This window comes from Otolemur garnettii, unplaced genomic scaffold (assembly GCF_000181295.1).
Source record: "Otolemur garnettii isolate 467f Iridium unplaced genomic scaffold, OtoGar3 scaffold00004, whole genome shotgun sequence".
In the NCBI taxonomy this organism is placed as follows: domain Eukaryota; kingdom Metazoa; phylum Chordata; class Mammalia; order Primates; family Galagidae; genus Otolemur; species Otolemur garnettii.
The window spans coordinates 10,932,586-10,958,837 of NW_003852399.1; the positions used below are offsets into that span (position 1 = coordinate 10,932,586).

The 26,252-nt window shown below is 40.0% G+C and overlaps 1 protein-coding gene across 1 annotated transcript in view; it reads left to right on the plus strand.

Moving 5' to 3' along the window:
- Nucleotides 1-1,588: 1,588 nt before the first annotated feature.
- The window catches only part of SAMD12 (sterile alpha motif domain containing 12), a 345,610-nt gene continuing 320,946 nt past the window's right edge, over nucleotides 1,589-26,252 (plus strand). The window contains exons 1-2 of the mRNA XM_003782543.2: nucleotides 1,589-1,673; nucleotides 2,445-2,623. Of these exons, the coding sequence (XP_003782591.1) occupies nucleotides 1,589-1,673; nucleotides 2,445-2,623 (264 nt within the window). The remainder of the gene's footprint in view (nucleotides 1,674-2,444; nucleotides 2,624-26,252) is intronic.

Below are 26,252 nucleotides of genomic sequence, written 5' to 3' on the forward strand. Positions count from 1 at the left end.
GAGTTGGAGGTTGCTGTGAGTGTGATGCCACGGCACTCTACCCAGGGGGATAACTTGAGGCTCCGTCTCAAAAAAAAAAAAAAAAAAAAAAGAAAGTGTTAGGAGAAAAATGGGAAAGAACATTTCAGGGAAAGAAACATGCACAAAGTTCGGGAGGAAGGAAGGAACAGAGTGTGCTCAAGGAAGAGAAAAGGAAGTGTGTGGCCAGAGTGTCTGAACAAGGGATAGCACAGCCGGAGACGAGGTTGGAAAGGCATGATGGGACAGATAGTCCTGAGCCTCCTCGGCCATACTAAAGATTTTGGATGATCTAAGTGTAAAACAAAGCCATTAGAAGGTCTTAAGCAAAAATCTCATATATGAGGCTGATAATTAAGTTTGTGAATTCATCCTAGAAAAAGTGTTATATGCCTTGTTGCTGAATATCACTACAGTCGCCTTTGAGTTTCTCCCCTGGGGAGGTAAAGCCTGATGCCAACGTGTAGTCCACCCGTCAAAGCAACTTGTAACTCTTTCTGGAGTGGCCATCAGAGCTCTCCTTGTGTGAGGTCTGACAATTAAGTACTCAAACTTCATGCCTCACTGCTCAGTATCACTACGGTCACCACAGTACTATCTGGTGACCGTAGTGATATTCAGCAGTGAGGTATGTAGCATTTTTTCTAGGATGAGTTCAAGAACTTAATTATCTGACCTCATAGACACTTAGATGGGACTTGGGTAGTCAGGAGAGGTGAGCATTTGGCTGAGTGGTTGTTCTGGCTGTGTTTGGGCCAGAGTGTGGCAGTGGAGATGCACCAGAGTGGATGGATTTCACAGTATTTTGGATGTAGAGCAACCATATTTGGTGATAGATGGAAGGAATGTGATAAATTGTGGGGAAAGTGATGTCTAAGATGCTGCCTCAGTTTCTGGGTAACTGGGAAAGACTGAAGCAGGCAAACTTTTATTGGTAGGAAAACAAACTTTAATTTTTAACATGTTTAAATTTGAGGCCTCTGTTTAGCATTGAAATTCAAATATTGAGAAGCATTTTACTACTTTCTGATACTCATCAGAGAGGTCTGTCTAGGCTGCAGTTAAAATTGAGAGTCACTGGCATATTGATTGGAAACACACAAATGCTGGCACCTGGCAAGGACGGAGCACAGAGTGGAAAGAAAACATCTTACATCACCTCTTTGGGGAAGGCTTCCTTTGTCCCTCGTCAGGGACAAGTAAAGTATTAGTCGGAAGCCTGGCAAAGAGGCAATGATGGCCTGAATGGGGTATGGAGTAGCAGGTAGGATTTTAGAATTGCAGAAGCCGCCTAGAGGGGGAAAAATGCTAAGAAAGGAGAAAGTCAAAGATTTGGGGCAAAAAGAGGTTATTAATGCTGTGGAGTCCTGAGGGAGCCTGGGGAGGAGGGTGGTTGGGTATTTGCCTTAAATCCCCTGCAATCAAAGGGAAGGGGGGTAGAGATAGGAGTTTGAGTAAATGTGACATGGTGGGATCACAGAGAAGTGAAATCATTCACTACCAGGAAAGTCAGAACACACAGAGCTGCCATGTGCACACATGTACACACGTGTACACACTCATACACATCATGGTCTACGGGCGCCATCTGGGTGGAGCGTGTGGTTCTCATAACATTCACTCCGACTTATTTGATGAGTACATAAGAGGGGCTGGTAAGTAACTGTTGCATTAATAAATATCCCTAGAAAAGGGAACTTTAGATTTCATTTGTTGGGGTGTTTATGTTGGAAGGCATAGACAGAGTAAGATAGAAACAATTGGAAGCCACTGGACTTGACCCTCTCCAGGGCCCCCCTCCACTGGTTTTTCCCACCTTTCCATGTAGAAGTGATAACTCAGTTTTAACATCACTCGTTCTTTTGTGTGCCTCTTCCATTATGTAGTGAATTCTCTGAAGGGTAGCATCTGCCACATGTAAAGATATGTTTCCAGAATCTGACCAGGGATGGCACATAGTAAGTGCTCAGTAACTATTTGTTGAATGAATGCAAGAGAGTAGACTTGAGTGGGTGCGTACAGAACAGAGAAGATTCAGAAGAGGGAAGGAGGGAGCACTTTCAGATTCAGGGAGAAATACACGCTAAACTGCAGGGGTTGGAATTGCTGCCTGTGTAGGAGGCAGTAATGAGATTGCCTGATTTGGTATACTCATCTGTAATGTGGGGATTAGTTAACTTGCTTAGAGTCAAACAACTCAGAATTAATGGTTTCTGGATTTGCACTGAAGTCTTTCTGATTTCCAGGCTCCGAGTTTCCTATTACACCAAGCTCCCTCCTCCCCATTATTTTCCATAGTTATCACACCACCACTCACCGTGCTGATGCCTTATTTTTTCCCACTTTGGTCTGATGAAATATTTTCTGTCACAGACGCTTTCTTTCTATGATTTGTTTTCTGAGTTCTATTTGTTCCTCTTCCCTAGCTCTCCACTGTGGTTTGAATCCACGGGGTATTGATCACCCTGCCCGAGCCGAAGGTATTAAACTACAAATTGAAGGTGAAGGTGTGGAATCTCCATCCAATAAAAACAAAAATTTCCAGAAGGTGCCTGACCCTAAAGGAACCCCCAAGCGACTGCAGGCCGAAGCTGAGACGCCTAAGGTGGGTAATATTCCAGGTAATTGCAGAGATTCTAAAGCTTTGATGTGCTGAGGTCCAGCCACGGAGAAGAACTGAGAGTGCTCTCACTACTTACCATGTATTGCCACTTAAATAAATGCTGTATCTTGAAGACAAGTTACAATAGATGAAAGATTAACCGCAGTCCCTTTGGCTCAGAATTGGAACACATTTGTGACCAGTCTCCTAGCGTAAGGCTCTGAGCTACAAGAGTCATCTGCCAAGTTCAGGTTTATCCCTTTATGATGTTGGGCAAGTCATGCAACTTTGAATCTCAGATTCTTCAAGTACAAAATGGGAATCTTAAAAACTGCCTCCCCCATCAGGTCGAGCAGAGCAGATGATTTCATGCTTGTGGAAGCATTTTGTAAAAGCCCCACAGCTGCCATACTGGGAAAGGCTTTGGCTTATGTATGGGCACTATGAATAACAGCCGATATTTTGTGAAGTATGTATGTACGTTCCAGGTCCTGTTTGAAGGACTCTTGATGTTCTGGCTTATTGTGTCCACATTACAGTCCTGTGAGGTGGAAACATGCAGTTAGGAGGACTCTACTTACTTAGTGGAAGATAAAATTGTGCTGTCTTAGCATCTTCAGTTTTCTGTACCCTTTAACCTACAAGTAGGTACCGTGAAACGCAAGAACATTGGCAAAGATACATTGAAAGGTGGGCTTGGGAGTAGGTGAATCATTAGTAAGGACAGCCTCTTAGAAAGGCTGTCTATAATGGAGTTGGCGCTTACATAGGTTTTTGGCAGAAATCAGTGAAGATGTTATGGGCATAGTGTTGAAGATGTTTATATTACTTTTCCCCTTGGAAATTAATCTTCATATGGCATTTGATTTTTCCCCTTCTGTATATTCTCTGCAAGAGACTTTCCTTTCAAATGCTTGTTGAGTGAATGGACATAGGCATGCCTTGGAGAACAAATGTAAGCACTTAAGAAAAATTTTAAGGAAATAGGTCACTTAGTACCATAACCACCTCTTTTCTCTTAAGTAATGGTTTCCAAAATCAAAAGTGAATGTTTTTCCTTTATCTACAATTTTGAATAATTACCATGCTTCTCTTTAGTGTGAATAATTAAAAACTGTTGACATTAACAGTGTGTGTGTGTGCACGTGTGTGCAGTAGAAAGGGGGGGATTACCAAGGAAGATATCATAAGTATTTTGCACGAGATATTTTAGCTGAGAGAAAGCGTACCTCATGGGAAATTGGTTGATTGTTCAAGTTTGGTTTGTGAGAAAAGTTGGAAATTAAGTGAACCTTATTAAGATATCTCGAATAATCCAGGGCAAACATCTTAAAGGTGGTCTTTAGTTTATGTGAGTAGGATATTTTCAAAAGGGTGCTTAAAACATTAAAAGCTACCATAGAGAGAAAAGAATAACATATTTCTGATTTTCATTTCAACTATAATCAAATATTTCTAGATTATAATTCTTTGCAAGTAGATTGGTAAGGTAAATGATCTGATTCAAATCTGATATAATTTGATTATTTCTGAATTATCTTGGATATGTGACATTGTAGTAAATCCTGAATTTTTGTCAGTAGCACTTCAGCCTTTGGATCAGTTTGTCATGAATGAAAACATATTTCACTGAGAATACGGATGTCTATCCTGAGCCTTTCTGCAGGAATAGACCACGTACTGAAACTCAGATTCATTTGAGATTGTTTAAATCATCGATAATGAAAACTTCCTCCCAAATAAATGAGAGGAAAAGGAGATCTGGAGTGTTTTATACTGCCATCATGTTTAGAAATGAACAGACAATACTTTATTACAGCTGAGACAAAGCATGTGTATACTTTGCCACAGAGGACAAGGTGACCATGGTCGTCGCTGGGGGAACGGGGCTCAGAGTGCTGCAGTGTGATTATGATGGATGCCACCAGCAACAAAGACCCTGAACTTGTTTTTTCATGTACAAACACATTTACATTTTTCCTTCTGTTGCATTTATTTAGAGGGCTAGGGGACTTGTGAGCCATCTTTTTGGTTTTAGGGGTAAATAATTAAACCTTGGGTAACCTCATCTGCTCTAAATTCACCTTAACAAAATAAACCTCTGCTAGAAATGCATGCATTTAAAGCCATTCGGTAATATAAATTGGTACAGCTTTTCTGGAGGACAATTTGATCATAGTTATCAAAATTTTAAATGTGTTTAATTTGTGGGCCAATAATTTCTTCTCTAGGAAATTGTCTTTGTCCAAAGGAAATAATCTGTCCAGATGTACAAAGATGGCTGCAGGAGCGAACACTGGAAATAGCCCAGATGTCCATTCGTAGGACAGTAGCCAAAGAAGCAGTGTGTATTAATGCAATGGGGCAGGATACTTCCTTTGTAAGGATGCAGGAGACCTATTTGTGTGGATGTGGGAAAAACATATGATTTTATATATATATACATATATATATATATAATTTTTTTTTTTCTTTTTTGGCTGTGGCCAGGTTTGAGCCCGCCACCTCTGGTGTATGAGGCCAATACCCTACTCCTTTGAGTCACAGGTGCTGCCCAACATGTGATAATATTTTAAGGTAAGGAAGAGAGAAGGGCCAAGTATGGCACAGTGTGCAAGGTATGTTCCCATTTATGTAAAAATGTCTTTGTGTAAAGGCATCACTGAGTCTGGGAGAATTTACTCCACAGTTTGAGCAGCAGTTTATATCTGGAGTTGAGATTATGGGGAAGACTTTGACTTTCCACACTTCTGTCTTGTTTGAATGTTTTTAAAGTTGGCTTTAAAGCCCTTTTTAGATTGCTCTATTAACTCTGGTAGCCCAACCATGACTTCCTGTTTGTTGGGGTAGTCGGATGCCTTCTAGGGTGCTGAACTGCTTCGCATGACTTTTAATTCTTACTGCTGAATTTATTTTCCTAAGGAGTGAATTACCCTGAGGCCTTTTTGCCCCCGTGTGCCTTGGGTTGTGAAGTCTATCTGCTTTTGCGTTTATCTACCTAGATTCTGGGAGTCCATAGCTCTGACCAGGTGTTACTTTAATGTTTCAATTTGACATTCTGCCTGTTTACTTCTGACTAATTATGCAAATCAAGTCCCCCCAGATGCACTTTCCCATTTGCAGACTTCACACGGGAAACCTAGTTCCAGCTCCTTGTTGTGCCTTTGGGGCCTGCCACTTTGAGTCTGTCCGTGTTGGGCTTTGAAACCAATCCCTTGGCATCCCACCTGTTCAGATCCCTGGCAGACACAGTGGGCTCTGCATCTCCTCGCTGCTGTGGGTTTCTGACATCTACAGGTTTCTTTTCCTTCATTTAGAGCTTGGTCTCATGTAAATTTAAAAATATTAAATATTTTCTAGTATCTTTCAGCCACTATAGAGCCTGATTGTATCATGTGCTTAATTGAATGTGCTGGCCCTGAAATTTTTGTGCTTTTATCATTAAAAAGTGTGTGTTTTTCCACATCCATTCTGAGAAAAATAATTCTTACTCCTCTATGTTAGTGATATTTTGGGACCATTAGTCCCAGTTCCTCAAAAGACTCCAGACCTTCATTCCAGAAAGAGGTTGTCTTGGGCAAAAGTTGCTTCTAGGACTTATAGAACAACAGAGACCAACGGAGGACCCAGATCACTTTTGGGTCCTGTTATTAGGCAGCATTCAGTCTAGTAGGGGAAAAATTAATGAATCCACTTGAAATGTGGATCGGCAAAAGATTTTCACCAACATAAGTCCTAAATGCCTGTGAGTGCCTAGGAGCCCAGAGAAAGACTAGGTATGTCACGCCACTGCTGTAGTTACAAGTTCAGGAGCAAAAACTGTATTTATTTAGTTTTGCAGAAGAGTACAAGGCATGTTTTCATCTCATTGAAGGCCCAGAAGTTATCCAAGGTGACTCATCTCCCACACGGGAGCATGTACAGCTGTCATCAGAATCAAGGTGAGGATGGGCCTCTGTGACCCAAGGAAGGCAGAGCCACCTCTTCTCACTGGTCTTCTGTACCATTCTAGTCATGTAGGCCCAAGGCCAAGTCACAGATCCTGTAGAACAGGTGTGTGTAGTTCCATGTAGCATATTCCAAAGACACGGCACTGAGAGAGACTGAGGGCCTTCTCAGACAGGTCCAGCCCTGAGGTTAACTAACTCTTTACTCACAGAGAAGTTGAGACAAGACCAAGAGTGGGAACTCCAGCACAAGAACTCCACTTGTGCTGAGAAGTGTGGGTGAAATTCCAACGTGTAGAACTAGGAATGAATGGAGGGGCTCCCTTAGCAGTGAATTCTATGAATCTTGAGCCAAGCCATGGCAGCAGAAATGTTCAGGTGTGTTTGACATCAGTCTCTTAGAGTCAAGGTTTCTGTTGTGGAAATTGAGGCCAGAACAGTAGATTAGGGCCAGCTATATGGGATTTGAATACTGGGATTAGTAGCATCAATTTGATTTTTACCTACATTGTTTGATATCACATAAGGCTATTTAAATTTATTAAAATTGAACATAATGAAATAAAACACTTATTTGCTCATGGCAGCCACATTTCAAGGGCTCAATCGTCACACTTGTCTAGAGGCTACTGTTTTAGATAGCATGCACGTAGAATGTGGCTGTCATGGCTAAAAGTTCTACTAGATGGCACAGCTCTAATCTGGGAGAAACCATTGACGTCCTCTGGGTATATAGGACTAAGATGGAAAATGAAATTGTGTTGACATTCTCTCTGCTCCTTGCCCTTGAGCCTGGTAGACATGTGCTTTAGTAATAAAAAAAAAAAAAGTAAAAATAATCCTGGAGTGTGTTTTGAAAGTGATGTTCCCAAATGCTCTGATGGTTGGAATTTGAGTTTCCATGGCAACGCTGGCTATGGAATAAGATCACCCCATCAACCAGCAGCACCCTGGCTAGTTCCTATCTTGGAATTCTGGGATGTGTTCTCACAAGTGGCCATAACACATTGGGAAATTAGAAACACTTCTAGACTTGATTCTCTAGGAGCTCACAGGGAAACTTTTAGCTGTATTTTTTTTTTCTTTGCCTCTCAAATCTGGGTTATTTTTTCCCTGCTATCATGCTAATTCCTAGAGTCAGAGCTCTTTGAGTGTCTCCTACGTTTGCACACCTGACCCACACCTCTCCCTTATAAAATCTATATTCCCATTTTATGGCTGAGAAACCTGAGAATTCAAATGACTCACCAAAACTTAGTTTCTTGTTAATAGCTCGAGAAAGCATAGTGACTCTAAATTCAGGGTTTTTTATTCCCCTAATGTGAAATGTATAAATTACCTATTTATTTGCAAAGAAAAGATAGTCTTTTCGACTGAGAATCTGGCCAACTAGGCAAAAGAAGAGGTTAAAATGCTGCATGTATTCTTTACCCCTCAAGGAGAAACATAGCATATCTTGATTGCTGTATTATATAAGGGAGAAGTAATGCCAGCATCTGAAACGGTGAGTAATTGCCTGCACTTGGCTTTCGGATGCATTATGTGAATCTTTGGCAGCAGATAGCCTTTTCTCGTTAGGCTAATATTAGATTTAGTTTGTATTTATTTGGCACCGAGTTAAAGGAGCTGGCCTGGAACTTGGCGCTGGAGGTAGGAGGAGGAGAAAGGTGGGAGCTTTGGATAAGCCACAGGCGGATAAATGAGAGTTGGCTGCTGGGTGACTGGTGGACATTTGTAACAATGGCAAGAGCCATTAATGTGGGATTAAAACAGAAAGCTAAACGGACTTAGACTTATGTTAAAAGATGAAGGGTAGATCGTGCTTAACCTTGATCAAATTACCTTGCTCAGCTGCCTCTGAGAAGGTCTGTGGCAATTTGGGGATAGAATGATCTAATTCTTGGCTATCTCTGTTCTTGGCTTGATGAGCAAAAGTGTCTCCAGTTGAAGCTGCCAACCCAGTGTAATGTCACCAATGATAGGAAAAGACATAACGCAGGAGAAACATAATGAGCATGTGCTTTGTTAAGAATCGTAAGGGTCAGAACAAGGGAGAGCAGCAAGAATGACTTCATGCCGTTTGAGTTCCAGGGCCCAGTACGTCTACATCAGATACTTGGGCAGATTTCGAAAGAAACTACCATAAAGTCGTATTTGAAGGGGTAAATGTTTATTACATGTTAAGCTGTGAAAAGTGTGACAGTAAATGGGATATAATTAAGGCATAGATTCACTGTATAATCAACAAAGAAGAAAACCCAGGGAGCATCTGACTATCTAATTTATTCTACAGGTAAGACAGATGAGACTCAGATGAGATACAGCCCCATACCAAGCGGGGAGGGGGTCAGGGAAAGTTTGTTATCACATGTCCCCAACCCTCCTCCATTGGTTTGCATCTGACGTCTCCCAGATCCTAAGGCTTGCAATCTGATGTGAAGTTCTTCTAATGCATTATAACTTTCACTCCTTTATGCTGTCAAATCTATATAAAATAACAAGTACTTGCAGCCTTTTGGCTAATGGTACTCTTCTGGTGGACTGAGATCATCATTTAAGCCCTTTGAGGATGCAAATTGGAATTAGTACTCAGGGGGAGTGGATCAGAGACTACCAGACTTGAGTTTGTCCATCTACATGACTAGATTATTAAGGTAAGTCTCTAGAGCAGTGGTTCTCAACCTTCCTAATGCTGCGACCCTTTAACACAGTTCCTCATGTTGTGGTGACCCCCAACCATCAAATTATTTTCGTTGCTACTTCGTAACTGTAATTTTGCTACTGTTATGAATAGTAATGTAAATATCTGATATGCAGGATGTATTTTCATTGTTATAAAGGGGTCACAACCCATAGGTTGAGAACTGCTGCTCTAGAGATTATTGGTATTTGCCATCCCTTCTGCCTATAATGTCTTTCCTCTCAGTCATCGTGTAGCTGGTCCCCTGTCATTTAGGTCCCAACTCAAATATACCTCTTCAAGAGTCTTTTCCTGATACCTCTCAATTAGTTCTCAGTCACGCTCTCTGGCATCACTTGTTCTGATGTCCTCCAGAGGACTTCTGCTCTGAAATCATCTTGTTTTTGGCGTCTCTACTGAGAACAGTGATCTCGTCTGTCATGTTCACTGCTATAACATCAGTGCCCACTGCTGCGTCCAGCACATAATAAAATTAAGTTCTTGATAAATGAATGAATGTCAGTTCTTAGGACACAGAATCCCCTTGCCCCTAGTTTTTCTTCTCTTTTTGCCTCATAGTTATGTCTTTAGCTTTTCCATAAAGAAGCAGAAGGGTAAATCCTGCTGGGTCCTATCATGGCTGACCATACAGGGGAATGCTTTTCCGGACTGATGGGTACAAGTGCAACATTGTCCACAGGGTGGTCAGGGGCACCTCCATACCTACTTTACGACCCTTCATCCTCAAAAAGTCTAGCTTATCCCAAATACAAGGCAAATACATGATCACAGTCTGCGGAAGGCATTCCAAAGTTTGCTTAGATCCATGCTCCAGATTGGCCAAGATTCAGATGGCAAAGCTCCTCCACCCTCCTCCACAGCTCTGCTCAGGGGCCTTAGTGTAAGCAGCTGTTGGCTTCTCTGATTTCTGCCTTATCTCCCTGGTCTAGGCAAAATTTGAAGGCAATGAAATCAGCTTCTTCTCTTTAAATTGTTAGGAACTCCTGATTTAAATTGAAAAGTCAAACCACCAGGTAAAACCAGATGCATTATTACCAGGACTGTATGAAATAGAAGTTGTTTTCAGATGTTGCATTTATAAATACCCTCAGATATACAGGGTGTCCCAAAATTCTCCATACACAGAAAAATTAGCAAGCTCATGTTTCATGTCATATTTTGTTTTTATATTAATCAACAGAAATATTTGGTTACTATTTCATACAACTTTGTAATAAAGGTACATGGAGCTACAATTTTCTGTATGTATGTGTGCTGACCTTTGGAACACCCTGTATATACTGTCTCAGCTTGAAGTGATATAACAAAGTGCCATTGACTGAGTGGCTTGAACAACAGACATTTATCTCTCACAGTTCTGAAGGCTGGTAGGTCCAAGATCGAGGCATGAGCTGATTCGGTTCCAGTGAGAGTCCTCTTCTGGCTTGCAGAAAGCTGCTTTCTCCCTGTGTTCTCTCATGGCCGGCAGCCCTCGGGTCTCCTTCCTTTTCTTCTATGGATGCTCATCCCATTGTGGGGGCCCATCCTCATGATCTCATCTCAAAGGCCTTACTTCCAAATACCATCCCATGGGGCTAAAGGCTTCAACCTCTACAGGGACATACACGTCCAGTCCATGACATATACATGTTGAGTGTCCCTTATCCAAAATGCTTGCAACTAGAAGTAGTTCATATTTGGTTTTGATTTTGGAATAATTGCATATATATAATGAGAAATCTTAGCAATGGACTGAAGCCTAAGCATAAAATTCTGTTGTGTTTAATATGTACCTTATTTACATTGCCAAAAGATAATCTTATGCAATATTTTTAATTTTGTGCATGAAGTAGTTTTGATGATGTGTTGACTGCAACTTGTCATTTGAGGTCAGGTGTGAAAATTTCCTCTTATATCAATGCTCAAAGTCTCAGATTTGGAACATTTCGGACTTTAGATTGTTAGATTAAGGACGTTCAACCTATATAAAATATGAATTTTGACTAAATGGTTGAATATTAAATCAGCATATTTGGCCAGATTTGAACATCCACATTATAAAATGAATGCTTGGCAGACAAGAATGCTGAAATATTAAGAATACCCATTTACTACAACTTAATTAAAATTATAACAAGCATATTTTTTAAGTTGGCATAACTCAACAGTGGTTATAATTTCAAAGAGCTGTCAGCTCCTGTGGTTTTTATATTGAACATTTATGATTTTGAAAACATTCTCTTTTTCACCCAAGGTCAGTGAAGGAGCAAAATATGCATGACCCTGCCATGACAGTAATGGTGCAGTGGGTGATACTCCCTCCCAGGTCATTAAACTTTCCTCCTCTCCAATAATGACTGACTAAAATAAAGACAGCACTCCTGGACTTGCCATCTAGTTGATGGCCATGATGCAATTTCATTGAAATAGTCTCATAAACTTCTTTTTTAAATTCTCGAAGCTTAATTTTGCGGCTGTCCCTGTGGGTTTTTTTTATTCCTTCACAAAATTCCCATAAAACACCACTCTCAACCCAGCACCCAGAATCATCTTGTTCATGTGTTGTGTCAGATCATGTCATTCTTCTCAAAATCCTCTAACCACCTCTCTTTTCCTCAAAGCCAAATTCCCTTCAGTGCCCCAACAGGTCCTGTGAGTCTGTCCCCTGGCGAGTCCCTCGTGTCACCTACTACTGGGTTCTTCCATAGTCAGGCTGCTCTTAATTTAAACCAGTGTCCCCACCTCAGAGCCTGTGGGCTGGCGGTTGCCTCTGCCTGGCATCCTCTTTCCTCAGGGAACGTGAGGCACATTCCTTCATCTCCTGCAAATCTGTGTTCCAGCCCAGTCTTCTCCGTGAGACTGGCATGGACAGTTTTGTTTCAGTAACAACTCCTTTCCCAAGGCCTCTACTCCCTGACTCTGCTATCATTTTTTTTTCTCCTCTAAAATTTACTTTCAAAAACATGTATTATTCTTATTTTTATATTGTATGACACTATTTACTAGAATGCAAACTCTGAGGCAGGGACCCGTTTAGTGACATATTCCTATGTCCCAATCACAATCATACCTGGTACCTGGAAGGGACTCAGCTATTTCTTGTTTGAATGAATTCTTATAACAATTAGTATGCGTTTAGGTTTTATCTGGCTGGTAAGCTTTTAATACATAAAGCCAGAAGAACATTATTCTCTAAGTTACATCTAGGATATCTACCTTTATTAGAAAGTGAATTTTCATAAAGTAGCAATCAAACCAAGGGACTGCTGGGCAGGGTAGCATGAGCCTGTGGTGCCGGCTACTTGGGAGGTGAAGAGCTTGCTTGAGCCCAGGAATTTGAGGCCAACCTGGGCAACATAGGGAGACCCATCTTTTTTAAAAAACAAAACAAAACAAAAAACCACCAAAGGATATCCCTATTTTTGATATTGTTAATGTTATAATGAGTCAAACATGTCAACCTCTATGATCAAACGAGCATTCATTTCACACAAGTTTGGGGTTGCCCAAAATATAGTTTGAATGGCATTTGGCTTCTTGGCCTGCCAAAAACCACAGCCAAAGTCAAATCCTGAGAGCACGTTTTTGGCCAAATAATACCACTAACGCTGCATTTCAGCTCATCTTTGTCCTTTATAGAATTCAGCAGTTTAGTTCCTAAATATTCACACATCTACATTGCACACTGTGTAGTTAACTTTCTTTTTTATTTTTTTATAAATGTTTTATTTTTTATTTTTTGTTGCAGTTTGGCCGGGGCCAGGTTTGAACCCACCACCCTCCGTATATGTGGCTGGTGCCCTACTTACTGAGCCATAGATGCCACCCTGTGTAGTTAACTTACTTTGAGGGGGTGGGGCAATGTGACACCAGCCTCTTCTCATGTTGACTAAGTATACAAAGAAGGCCCACCCTACACTTGCCTGCATGGTGGTGACCTCTTACGGTTCTTCACTAATAGGCCAGGACTAAAACAGCAGACAGATAAACATCAAAGTCTGTTATTAAGCAGAAAGTTTTTATAGAGAAGATGGGTTTTGCTGTTTTTAAATTTATTTTCATGTGATAGTAAAGAAAACAGGCTCTGAGGCCTTAGAGTCTGATCTCTGTCTTAGCACTTCATAGCTACATCACCTAAGGCCAATTTCTTTAGCTCTTCATCTGTCCAGTGGGAAAATAATAATAGCATCTACCTCATTGGTGTTGAGTGTTATATGGGAACTTACATATAAAGTGCTGAGAATGGCACTCAGCATCTAGTAAGCACTATGAGTTTGCTACTCTTCTCATTCCTATTATCATCATCATATTCAGGAAACATCTTGACAGGTGGGCTAGGAATTTTATGTTTATGTGGATAAAAAAATTAGACAATCCCAACTGCCGTCTATGGCCAAGTTTTGTTGCCCACACAGACTTAAAATTCAAATTATTTTTCAACAGTGGAGAAACCCCTGACATTTTCACTTAAAAGCTCCAGATTTCTCTTGAACAATTAACAGATCTGGAAATAATAAGCCTAAATTTGGAGTCATCTAGGCACTCCTCTTTCCCGTGGTTTGAGTGTGATTCTGTCCATGTCTGGCCTTCTCCATCTAGTTTTCTTTGTAAGCTTCTGTGGGCAGTTGAATTTGTGGCTCTTGGAGGAGAGGATCCTGACATAGCATAGTAGGTACAATTAACCGTCTTTTATCTAGTGAGATCAGCTCCTATCTCACTCAAAAGTATACATTAGGCTCCTTCTGTGATGCTTTATTGAGCAAGACAGAAGTGGTCCCCCTCCAGGGAGTCTCTGTTCTCTTTGGGTAACTATATCTCAAACAAGTACTGTTAAATACAATGCAGATGCTAATATGTATTTGGGAGGAACCCACTGAGGTCTGAGAAGCTGAAATAGAAAAAAAGGTGGAATAGAAGACAAAGGCATGAGGGAAGGAAGGGTGTTTTCTGAGAGGAAACCTTTTTTTTTTGAGCAATTTTATTTCCTGAACAAATGATTAATATTACAAACTGCCTTGTCCAAACATGGATAAATTGCTATATCAACCTTCATGAAACTTACATATCCTGTCTCATTTCCCAACCGATGATTCTTTAATGAATACATAAAATTAGCATTGCCCCTTTTCTGTGAAAAATTCTTACATTTTCGAAATTAAATCCCAAATTGAATGTAAGGCAGTTGTGTGTACAAATAGGCACATATGCATAATTGTTTCTATCAAATTAATATGAGAGTACAAATTTTTAGATTACATTGTTCTCACTTCCGGGGTAAAGTTCCAGTTGTAAGAGCACCCCCTCAGCCAGCGGCCGTGTTATACACCCTCACAGTGTGCACAGTAGGTGAGATCCCCCCTCATGCTCTCCCTCCTCCTGCCAATTGTCCCCCACCCCAACCCCTTCCCTTTTCCTTCTCCCCCTCCCCTCATATTGGACTATATTTGTGTTTCATTGTTCATATGAGCAGGTAATTGTTTATATTTTGGCTCATACTGGTATTGAGTGCCTTGGATATTTATGTTTCCATTCTTAGAAAATAGAATACTTAGAAAAATATGAAACCTGTTATGTTTTTAAAGAGCATGCCTAAAGGTGGAGCAAGAATATTTCATGGGCCTGAATCCTCCTATGTAAAGCTCCTGAGGTAGGAAAAGACATAGAAAAAAGGCGATTGTGGCAGATTTTCAAATGGCTTGGGATGATATAGGAGAGAACGTGTGGTTTCTTCTGAAGCATATACGTTAGTGTAATGGAAAACCAGTGGAGGGTCTTACATTGGAAGGGACTTAGAAGGTACAAGCTACTCCTCAGAGAGCTGACTAAAAGCTAGCAAGAGTAGGAATGGAGAGAATAGAGGCTTACTGTAGTTCATCAAGCTGACAGATGATGCTGTGTTGGGCCAGGATGGTATCAACAAAAATGGGGAGAGGTGGACCAAACTTAAGATTTATTTTGAAGATAGAATTAGTAAGATGTGATTAGGTATAACCTGGAAGGAAAAGGGAAGAATTAAGGATAACGCTTAAGTTTTGGGTTTGAGAGGCTAACTGGCTATTGCTGTGATTTAGTAGGACAGGGAAAACTGGCAGAGTGTGGCTGGGGGAAGCTTTGGATTGGGGAGAATCAAAGTTTGATTTTTGACCATGTTCATTTTGCAATTTCTGAGTTATATTCAAGAGAAAATGGCAAGTAGGCTGTTGAACTTGTGAGTTCGGGATTCTAAGGAGGGGTCTCCCCTAAAGACACAGGTTAGAGGTCACATTTGCCCCACTGCGGGTGGGGGTCTGTGTGCATATGTGCACGTGATAAAGTGGGCAGAGTCAAGGCCCTTCCCTCCAGGAGGTGGTGTCCCATTTCCCTGCCGCTGCTGCCTGTTTGGTGATTGTTCTCTCTGCTCTGTCACCTTTGGACTGTTGGACTGTCGTGGCCTTGAGGGTTATGCAGTTTGAAGGGTAATGGCACAGCATGAAAGGAATTGGATAGAAATTGCTCCTCGTGGCCTTTCTGGTTTTAGTCTAATTTTTTTATCTCACTCCCCAACCACATTAACTTACTGTTAACTGTTTTATGCCTCTAGTAAAAAAAGACCAGTGCATTTCATGGGCAATTGGAAAAGAGGATGACCAGGGTTATTGGGGATGAGATGACGTAGTTGTTTTGGCTCTAAGGCTTATTAACTTCCCGTAGGGATGTGAGGGTGTATTTGCATCTAAGCAGTGCTGTCATGGTAGATGTTATTTGCTTTTACCAACTCCCATGTCTCCTCTCTTCCTGGGCTCATGGGAGTCTGCACTTCCCAGTCACCCAGAATGAGTAGTTCTAGACCACGGTCTGTGAGAGAGAGTGGAATTTTGCACTAACAGACTAAGGTTGCAAAGAGTACAGTGCAGTCTCCCCACTCCCTCTTTCCTTTGGGCAAAAGAACTTTGATCACCAAGTCACTGCATGAAGGACAACCTGTCTAGGATCTGAGTAATAGCAACTATTTCTGTACAAGCAAGAAATAAACTTCCATCATGTTCCTAGCTTGTAAGTAATGTTTATTATTGCAGCATAAGCCTAGCCTAATTGTATTAATCCAGGGGAATCTGGAAACAGTGCAGTTATGTTTGCTCTTAGAATTTAAGCTCTTTGTAGGCAGGCATCTTGCTAAACTTCAAGCTAAATGCAACTTCCAAGGACAACGGGTGTGCTTAACTATTACTCTAAAGTTAGTATTGATCATGACTTTGCTTTTAACAGATGGATAGATCAGTGTTCTTTTTATTCTGAACTACTGAACTAAAATTGAATTGCCATTTGACAATTTTAAATTTTTCCTCCTGGGCCCTCACAATTGTTACCAGCATCAGACATTCTGGGACATGCATCTCCCTAGTGCCCTATTTCGTGTTTGTATGTAAGAGACAGCAACCAGCTGCTGCTTCTATTTCATGCTGATGTTATGTGGCTCCTATGTTTTTCTATTATGTATCAGTGAGGGCTCAGCACCTGTAACTGCTCTCAGTTGCTGGGCCTGAGAGTTAGAGATAAATGTTGTTTTTCTTCTGTCATTTGTGTATAAGAGAGACAGTGTGTGTGGCTTAATCTGCTTAAGCAATTATTTTGTTTTGGAGAAGCTGACTTATTTTTGCCTCCTGAATGCTGATCTGGGATGTGTCATTTACATTTACACATCAACTTTCTGAGACACGAGTGTTTCTCCTTGAATGACCTCTTCTCCTCTTGGGCTTACTTGGCTAATATTTATCGGCAACATCTGGGCTTTAGCGCAATGAAGTTATTTACAGCAGTGCTTATTAGTGAGCGTCTGTGAGTCATGGCCGTTTTCTCACCGACTCCACCATCTTGCTGAGGATGGCACCCAGTGAACCCCCATGATCTGCAGCCATTTCTCAGGAAGCAGAGGATGGTGTGTGTTGATAAAAATAATCACAGATAATATAGGGAAAAGGAATGATTGTGACCTGAATGGACATCAGAAATCATCTAATCCAGCCTGGTTATTTTACGTGTGAGAATAATAATGGGGAAACATGTGAAATTGAAATGACTTGCAGAAACCTGGAAGAAATGAGCTATAGATTTGCAATAGGAATTAGAATTTGGGTATCTCAGTCTGTTGATCACTGCACCATGTCTTTTCTTTCTTGGGACTTTATTCAATACTTTATCCAGGATGCAAATTTTCTTTGTTCATAGATCATCTCTTAGGTTTTCTTGGGGGGGAGGAATAATATGAGAAAATTCAAGTTGTGTTAATTGGTTATTTTCAGTGTTCTAAGGGTTTCTCAACTTTCTTCTTGGATCTATCCTGAGAGCCATCACTAAGTTAGGGCAGAACAGCCATCTGGGTGTGAATGGTGATGGCTTCTGCTGAGAATGGGATGAGAAGGGACTGGCTTCTCCAGCTGCTGTCAAAAATGATTCTCAGGGTCATGCACGTATTTCCACTCACAAAAAAATATACGATATTTGATGCACATAAAATAGCACAAAAGGTTCATATGCCTAAAAATTAAACTGACTAACCCATCCCCAAACGTATGAACAAGTCTGCTCACTCTTAGATTCATCTTCTCTTGTCTTCTCTGGCCGTGACTGGCTCTCTTAGCATTATCCTTGTCATTTTTCATGTTTGCATTTTGTCCTTGCATAAAATGTTGCTACCTAAACATATGTACACATGCCCTCTATTTTTAAAACAACCTTAATTTCAATCACCCATCTGTTTTTGTTTTTTACATCATTACTCAAATAGTGATTTCTAAGACCGTTGTCAGCCGTATTCTGGTGTTGCTCACCATTCCTCTACTCCTTATCTCCAGACCTAACTTCTTTCCCGAGTCTTTGATCGACAGTTCCACTTGAATGTCCTCAGTTGTATCAAAGAATAACATCAAAAGGAGTAAAAGAAATCTCTCTCATTTGGCCACTATCCTAATGTTTTAATTCTACTAAATAAATCTCTTCGAGGAATACTTTATATACACTCCCTGTACTTATTATATCACGCACATTTACTCTTGACATTTAATCTGAGACTACATTGCTAAAACTACAGTTAATAAAGTCAGCAATGGGTTGGAATGCACCGTCTGCTCAGTGTTTATTCTTAGTCACTTTTCTGAAGAGTTTTACGCTGTTGTTCCTTTACTGTTTTGTTTTTGGAAACCTGCTCCTCTTCTCGGTCTGCCAGCTGCTGCTATAATCTAGTTTTCTTCCTGTCTCTGTGACTTTCCCTTCTTTTTATAATATCCTTGTTTTTCTTTATTCCCCAAACAGACTGATTTCTGGACCTGTCATCTGCCCTTTTCTGGCCTTTCTTACTGTTTCCCTCCTTGGCAGCCTTCACACGAAAGGCACTGGGGCCTGATCTTCAGGCCTGGCCTCTCCTGAGTCATTCTCCTCCACATTCAGCTGCCTGGTGGGTGGACATTTCCACTTGACATAACTGCAGTTATGCCAAAGGGCAAAATCAAAGGAATGTAACAGAGGAAGGGCTGTTCCCTTCTCTAGGACCTTATAAGCCTTTGACCAACAACAACAAATCAAGGAGGAAAATGGAAGAAAATCTACTTGTATTAAATTAGATGGCAGTCAAGCTCATTTCTCATTGATCTTATGGGTTCATTTTTGCTCTGTTTCCTTCTGTTATTTTTGTGCTTGGGGGAGATCCAGATTTTACAGATCTAAAGTTTACAGAATTTTTAAATTTTTGCTACAAAATATAAAATATTAAAATTAGTATAATTTTAGTATTATTAATTTTAAAGAGCTGAAATAGCCACAAAATGAATAAAAATAAATTTTGATTAGCTATTGACATTACCTCTACTACTTTCTTTTGCCTTCATGTTTTGTCCATTTGTTCGTTGTTTGCCTCTTCCTAAAACAATGACTTTGAAATTTTCCTATGGTAAGAATAGATAGATAATTCAATATTCATTCCCTCTATAGTATTTGACAAAAATTTCTTGGCATGATATTTGGATTTGTATCTTGTGACCTCACACACACATACTCACTGGTTGTAGTAATTATATAGATGTGAGCCCTAAAGCTGGAATTATTATACATTCTACTTCCTTTTCCTACAAAAGGACAAAAATAAGATGTGTTTATATTTCTACATACCATATTGTCAAGTCTCTTTTGACTTGGTATCTATGAAAAGTAGGTTTTCAGCTTTTAGTTTTCCATGTCTAAATATTGGGAGAATGTCTCAAAGGCTCTTAGCTCTTGCTTCATTACATTTCAAAGCTTGCTTCCTCCAGTACACACATGCTTCCAGTCCCAGCTGCCACTGCCCCATTGCTCTGAAGGAGTCCATGTGGGTGGGAGGGGGCGTAGAAGTATTCATGGAAGTCATTGCTACACTGAGATAGTTCATAGTAACCACACATGGAACTAAGTAAGCTATAGAATCCCATATCCAGGGTGGGGAACCTGTGGCCTTGGGGATCCTTGAATTTGACCTTCTGACCCAAATTGTACAGAACAAATCCTCGTTAATCTTACTAAATCCACACTAAGTGTGATTGCACCTCTACTACTTCTCCGCTGGCTCCCCCAAATGTCTGTGGGTAGTCTGGCACTATCCAGTGAGAGGCAAGTGTGACACAGGGAATGGGCATTAAGAAGCAATGATCTTAACTGAGTCTATGGATGACATATCTCATTTTTGCAAATTTTACAAATTTTCCAAAAATAAACAATGATGCCAATCTGTTGATGAAGCCCTTTCTCATCCCTGAGCTGAAGGTCCCCTAGCCTTACAGTCTATTTGCCCTTGTTTAGCCTAAATGTATATAATGGCTCCTAACAACTTAGATTTCTGAATCAGTTTGATGTAGTCTTAGTTTTACATATCATTTTTGAGATTTCATTTTTAAAAGTTTTTTTGAATATATTCTTCATTGAAATCATTCCCCACAATAAAGATTGTACAATTAAGTTTCAGACTGAATATTTACAAAACCTCACTTGTTTTCTATGCAGAAATGCACTTTAATGTTATAAAGCATAGTTTTGCGCAATCATTTGCTAACTGTAACACGACACGCTAGACTTTGCATGCACGTTACCTGACTTCTCACAAAGAGGAGAGAAGAGAATGTTAATTGCAGCAAACACTTGTAGCAGTTATCACAGGCCAGGTGCTGCTCCGAGTGCATGTCACTCATGTCACCACCTCCAGTTCTGGCAGAATTGCACAGCAGATAAGCAGAAAGCCCTCCCACTACATCCCCAAGAAATGCTAGATAAAATAAAACAAAAAGCCTAGCAAACGGATGGCAATCCTTGTAAGGAAGTAAAGCAAATTACCGTCTAGTGAAGATGCTAGACATACAAAGGGAACTGCAGACCAGAGGCGAGCATGTGGGATGGCCCTGTGGTGTCCTTGCTGGAGGGCTGGTGTGGATTTTTGCTTTGATTTTTGTCTTTTAAATTTCAGAATATTACAGAGGTACAAATGTTTCGGTTTCATGGATTGCTTTTTTATTGCTTGAGCCAAAGTTGTGCATTCCCGTCACTCAGATAGTGTACACTGTACCTGTTAGGTATGTCACCCATTTCCCCTCCCCCTCCCCTCCCACCTGCTTGATTTCCACTGAGTTTAACTTCCATCTGCATGTGAGTGATGATCAGTTCCGATTTAATAGTACATGTGGGGTTTGTATGTTCTTATAACACTTTGCTTTAGGAGAATGGTCTCCAGTTCCATCCAGATTGTTGCAAAAGATACTCATGTCAGTATGGCTGAGGAGTACTCCGTGATAACATATATATACCACATTGGATTTTCATACTCTGGTCAGAGATGGGAGAGTTGGAATTATCACCCATGCATAAAATAGGAACCTTCCACAGGCTTATTCTATGGGAAGAAGTGACCTAAAGTCTTCTTTCTAGTGTAGGGAAGAAAAAGAAATTTATCTGTCTAAATCTGGGTTCTAGGTGGGGGGAAGGTCTTTTCTAGAAAAACTAGAGCTTATGTACCTGTACTCCTGTGAGTTTGGGATCTATATTAATACTTCCAGTGTATGTGGGTCATTAAGGAAGTTTTGAGATACACAAAAATCAAGAAACATAAAACTCACACAGACAGAAACAAGTGAAGCCTTCCTAGCAACACCAAGAAGTTGCAAACTTGCACAGGTGGCTCACAAAGAACACTGTCAACTGTGTTTCTTGGAAGTGAAATAAGGGACAGTAAGAGTCTATCTCAATTTTTGTAGTGACCCACATATTCCAGGATCTAAAAGCTGAAAAATTAATCCGGAAATTAGTTTTTTGCTAATAATAATCTTTAGACAGGTGTCAACCAAAATTCACTGTACAGCAAGTTTTTCAGAGAGATTAGAGAAGCAATAAATCACCTTCCTTTTCACTTTAATGGGACCCCACTAAAGTGTAAAGTATGGAGTGAGACAAATATGAATCAGAATTTGTTTTGGACAGATCTGGTTGGACCACTAGATTGGCAGCCGTCTCCCAGAGACTGTATAGTCTAGTTGTCAGCCTTATCACTATGTAATGATGAATGTCATCATGATGTTACATCTTTCTAATAATGTGTAACAATTCTAAAGTTGCATGCAATGAATAAAATAGCCTCAATGTACAAATTAAATGGAAAAATTGACATATTAAAAATCATAAAGTTTTAACTTTTCTTAGTGTTTGACACCCTAGGTAGACTAAAGTCAGAACAGATATAGAAAATATGACCAGCAGGATGAAGAATCTTGATCTCTTGAGCAAAGTTATAATCGTAGATGAACAATTAAACATACATTCTTCCTGTGAACATAAGCCTGTATGCTACAACTGGTGAATTTAAAGATGCACATGCTAAAGAAATTCTCTGATATTGGAAGAAGACAGTCACAGAAATGTTAGCTATGGGATTATTTGTAATAGCAAAAATGAGAAACGATTTCATATTTAATTCATGCAAGAATATTAAAATGAACTAGAGTGGCTCAAAATGGGTTGGTCTCATAATGGTGAGTGACAGTTAAGTTGTACAATAATGTATGCAGCATGATTTTTAATTTTAAAAATGTATATATCAATAAAAGTCATAAGAATATATTAGAGTTTATAAACAGGATAATTATTTCTAGAAATGGGGTAAAATGGAACAAGGGAAGAGAACAGGCTTTGCAAAGGTCCTTTGTGTTTGAAATGTTTTTAAAAGATCTCGAATGTTTTTGTTTTTAAAAGATCTCAAATGCAATTAGGTCTAATTTCAAAATTTGACAAATTGGAGTGAAACCACAAAGACAAATTATCTCTCTACCACCTATGTGTAAAAGTCTGCGCACCACCGCAACTTAGGCTGTGTGTGAGTTATTCTATACTTTTGCTTATGATGGGTCCTTTACCGATTACCCCCCACCCCTTTTTTAAATCCTTTCCTGAGTTGTAATTATCCTTGAGGACTTATTTCAGATATTCTCTTTCTCCATAAAAGCTTCTCTTAATCTACCCAACCCAAATCAAAATCAACCTTCCAAAGTGTTCCTTGCTCTTTGTTTATTTCTCCAGGATGGCCCTCACATGAGAAGTAACTGTTCTCACGTCTGTTTCTGTGACTAGATTTTGAGTTTCTTGAGTACAAACTCTGCATCTTTGTCATCTCTAGCTATCAGCACTTTTATACTTAGATTCCGAACATAACACTAACCAATGATGTTGGCAATTGCTATTCTAAGAATCTAGGCGTGCAAAAAAATACTCTTTAGTACATCCAAAAGGACTTATGTAGCCATGTCATTCACCAGTTGGCAAAAGTAGGTTGTTGAGATGCCTAAAATATCATGACTCATGAGTGATAGTTACTAGAGGGGTCTTGGTTGAGAAGTCTCTTAAGTTGAGTCCTAAAGAATGCCACATAGAATTCTGAAGCTTTCCCTTTAGTACCCCATGCCTGTATCAGCAACTCTTAGAAGACCATACTGAGAATGTGGGGATGGCATTCTCAGTTTTAGAATAAAAAAGGATGAATGTTAGATCTTTAAGAATATCAAAAGTTTGTCTTGGCACCCATAGCTCAGTGGTTAGGGCACCAGCCACGTATACTGGGACTGGCAGGTTTGAACCCAGCCCAGGCCTGCTAAACAACAATGACAACTATAATAAAAAAGAAGAAAAAAGGCGTTGTGGCGGGTGTAGTCCTAACTACTTAGGAGGCTGAGGCAAGAAAATCACTTAAGCCTAAGAGTTGGAGGTTGCTGTGAGCTATGATGCTACAGCACTCTAACCGAGGGTGACATAGTAAGACTGTCTCAAAAAAAATAAATAAAAAAATCAGACTCTAAATGGGATTGCTTTCATTTAAATCTTTAACACCTCTTTTATAAAGTAACTGGAAGATAGTTTTGTTGCCTACATTTCAACAATGAGAATACAGATAAGGCACATGGGTGAGGACTCCAAGTCTAAATTCTGTACCTTTTTCTTAGTGCTCTGTCTGTATTTTGCCCTAATGTTTTCCCAGTTCTAAGAATGTGACTTCTTCCTCTTCTTTATTCTAAGCCAGGTTGGTAGATCATCACTATGAAACAAACTGGAAAGCATCAAATACCGGGGTCGGTAACTGTGCCTAAAAGTCATTTTTCCAAGTGCAAATTGACATGATCAAGGATCCCAGTCCTGCTCACTACCCAGTTTCACGTTGCAATGGGAAAGGGATTTCGTTGGTTGTGGCTGAGTCTCCTGTAGCATATTCTCTGTTGAGGGAGCATTATGATAAACATACAACAGAGCCGAAGATCTTCATCGGCGCTATAGGTTATTTAATGGAAACAGATTTATGCTGTGCTGATTTGCAGAGTAGAGGAGACCTTATTTAAATTTTATAATACAATTTTTTAAAATATTGATTTGGTTGTCAGTATGGGCTATAGAATTCATTCGCTACTTTGATTCATTAACAAAAGGCTTTGTATATAGTGTCTCTGGGATAGTGTAGAGAAAGATAGGCTTGTTGTATATCAGTGATACAGAGTGATAAACTTAGAAAAATTCTGGTGGCTTCATGGGGGTGGATGAAGAGGAAGAATACTGTTGTTTGACAGAAATAAATTTAGTATCTTTTCTGGCATCCACTCAAAAAGCGAAAATGCCATCAGCAAACTGTGAAGCTTGGGTAGGAGTGTTTTAGTTGTTTTATTAGTAATTTAAACAAAACAAAGGGTGGAAATCAAGTGTAAAGATAAACAACATGAGGAAAGGAATTCTTCAGTATGTGCCCTGACAGAGTTTTCACAAACACTAATCTGTAATTCATGGATCGGGGGAGGTGTTCCGGGCGCAGCTTCCTTTGCTTAGTTTTCACATTTTTCTGTTAACAAACAACAGATGAACGTTAGCTCTTTTACAATTGTTGAATTATTATTTTCCTTTATTTGTTTTTCAAACCCCTAATTGGTCATCTTTAGCTGTAAACCTCCCTCCCACAAGTGCACCAGCAAGGAGAAAAATATGGTCTGTAAACTCAGGGTTCTCCAGAGAAACAGAGCTGATTGGAAATCTACATCTGTATCAAGAGATGAGGGAATCGGCCCACGTGGTTATGGAGTTTTTGGCATGTCTGAAATTCCTAACACAGGCCTGCTGACTAAACGTGGGGACGATTTCTATATTGTCATCTTGAGGCAGAATTCCTCCTCCTCTGGGAAACCTGTCTTTGCTTTTAAGGCCTTCAGCTGCTTGGAGGAGGCCCACATTTACTACAGAGGATGACCTTCAAGTCAACTGGTCGTACCCATTAACAAATACCTTCACAGTGACATATAGACAAGTGTTTTGGCCAAGCAACTGGATGCCATAACTGAGCCACGTTGACCCAGTAAATTATCTATTGCACCTGGTGTAATTTTTTTTCACTATAAAGTTCCTGTGACCACACTCTAAGTTATTAAGAAACTCGGAGGGAGAAAGATTAGCATATCCTTGACCTCACCAGAGCTTGTTTTATTTTCTTCCAGTACTTTTTATAAAAGGGTATATATATATTTCAAAGTATGTTGAAGATATTTGCAGTAACAGTTTAGATATTTGAAAGCTTTTATCTCTTGCTCATATTTGCCCTAGTTGGCAGAGCAAAGGCTCTGAAATGGGAACTGGAGGCCCTGGATGCTCATCAGACTCCACCACTCACTGATTCTGTCAGCTGGGAAAGAAGTGGGATCTTCCTGAACTGGACCTGCCTTATCTGTTTATGAGCAGTTGAATTGTGGTAATCTCTCATGACATTTTCAGCTTACATATTTTATTAATCTAGGATTTCTTCCAGTGGGTTACATATATCATTCTATTATTATAAGCCAGAATATCAGAGGTGGTATACAGATAAATAATTTTTGATGTAATAATTTAATATTTTCTGATGTATTTGAACACAATATCATTAGCACTCAAAATCATGGTTTTTTGGTTATTATTGCTTAGGAAAAGGAGAAAACTAACAAAGGGAATCATTTTCAAGAGAATATTAAGTAAATCCATGTATAGGAATAGTACTAGAGATGACCAAAGCTTGGAACCTATTCTAGGAATGAATGAATCTAACTCAATGTGCTCTCATGCTACTTTTCAAGAAACCAGTGAAGACCACAGTTCTCTCAGCAGAGAGCAGTGTAGACTGTTGTTCAGCTAATGCTTTGCTCAAGCTGTATTGTGTCCAACCACGTGCTAATCCTGTGCCAGATGCAGGAAACCTTGGGTGAATGGGATATGGATTTGGCTCTTGCTAACTTCCAGTCTAATGGGGAATGAGAAATGTAAATGGTTAATTATAATCCATTATCATATCTGTAGTAAGAGAAGTATGTTCTAGGGACTAGGCTGGGAATGACACAGGAGAGAGTAGCCCTACTTAGGGGACATCATAAAAAGTCTCACTGATCAGGTCCCAATAGTGTATTTTTGATGTTGCTTCAATGGCCCGGGGTGTCCTCCTCATAAAATGTTCACCCAGGCCGATATC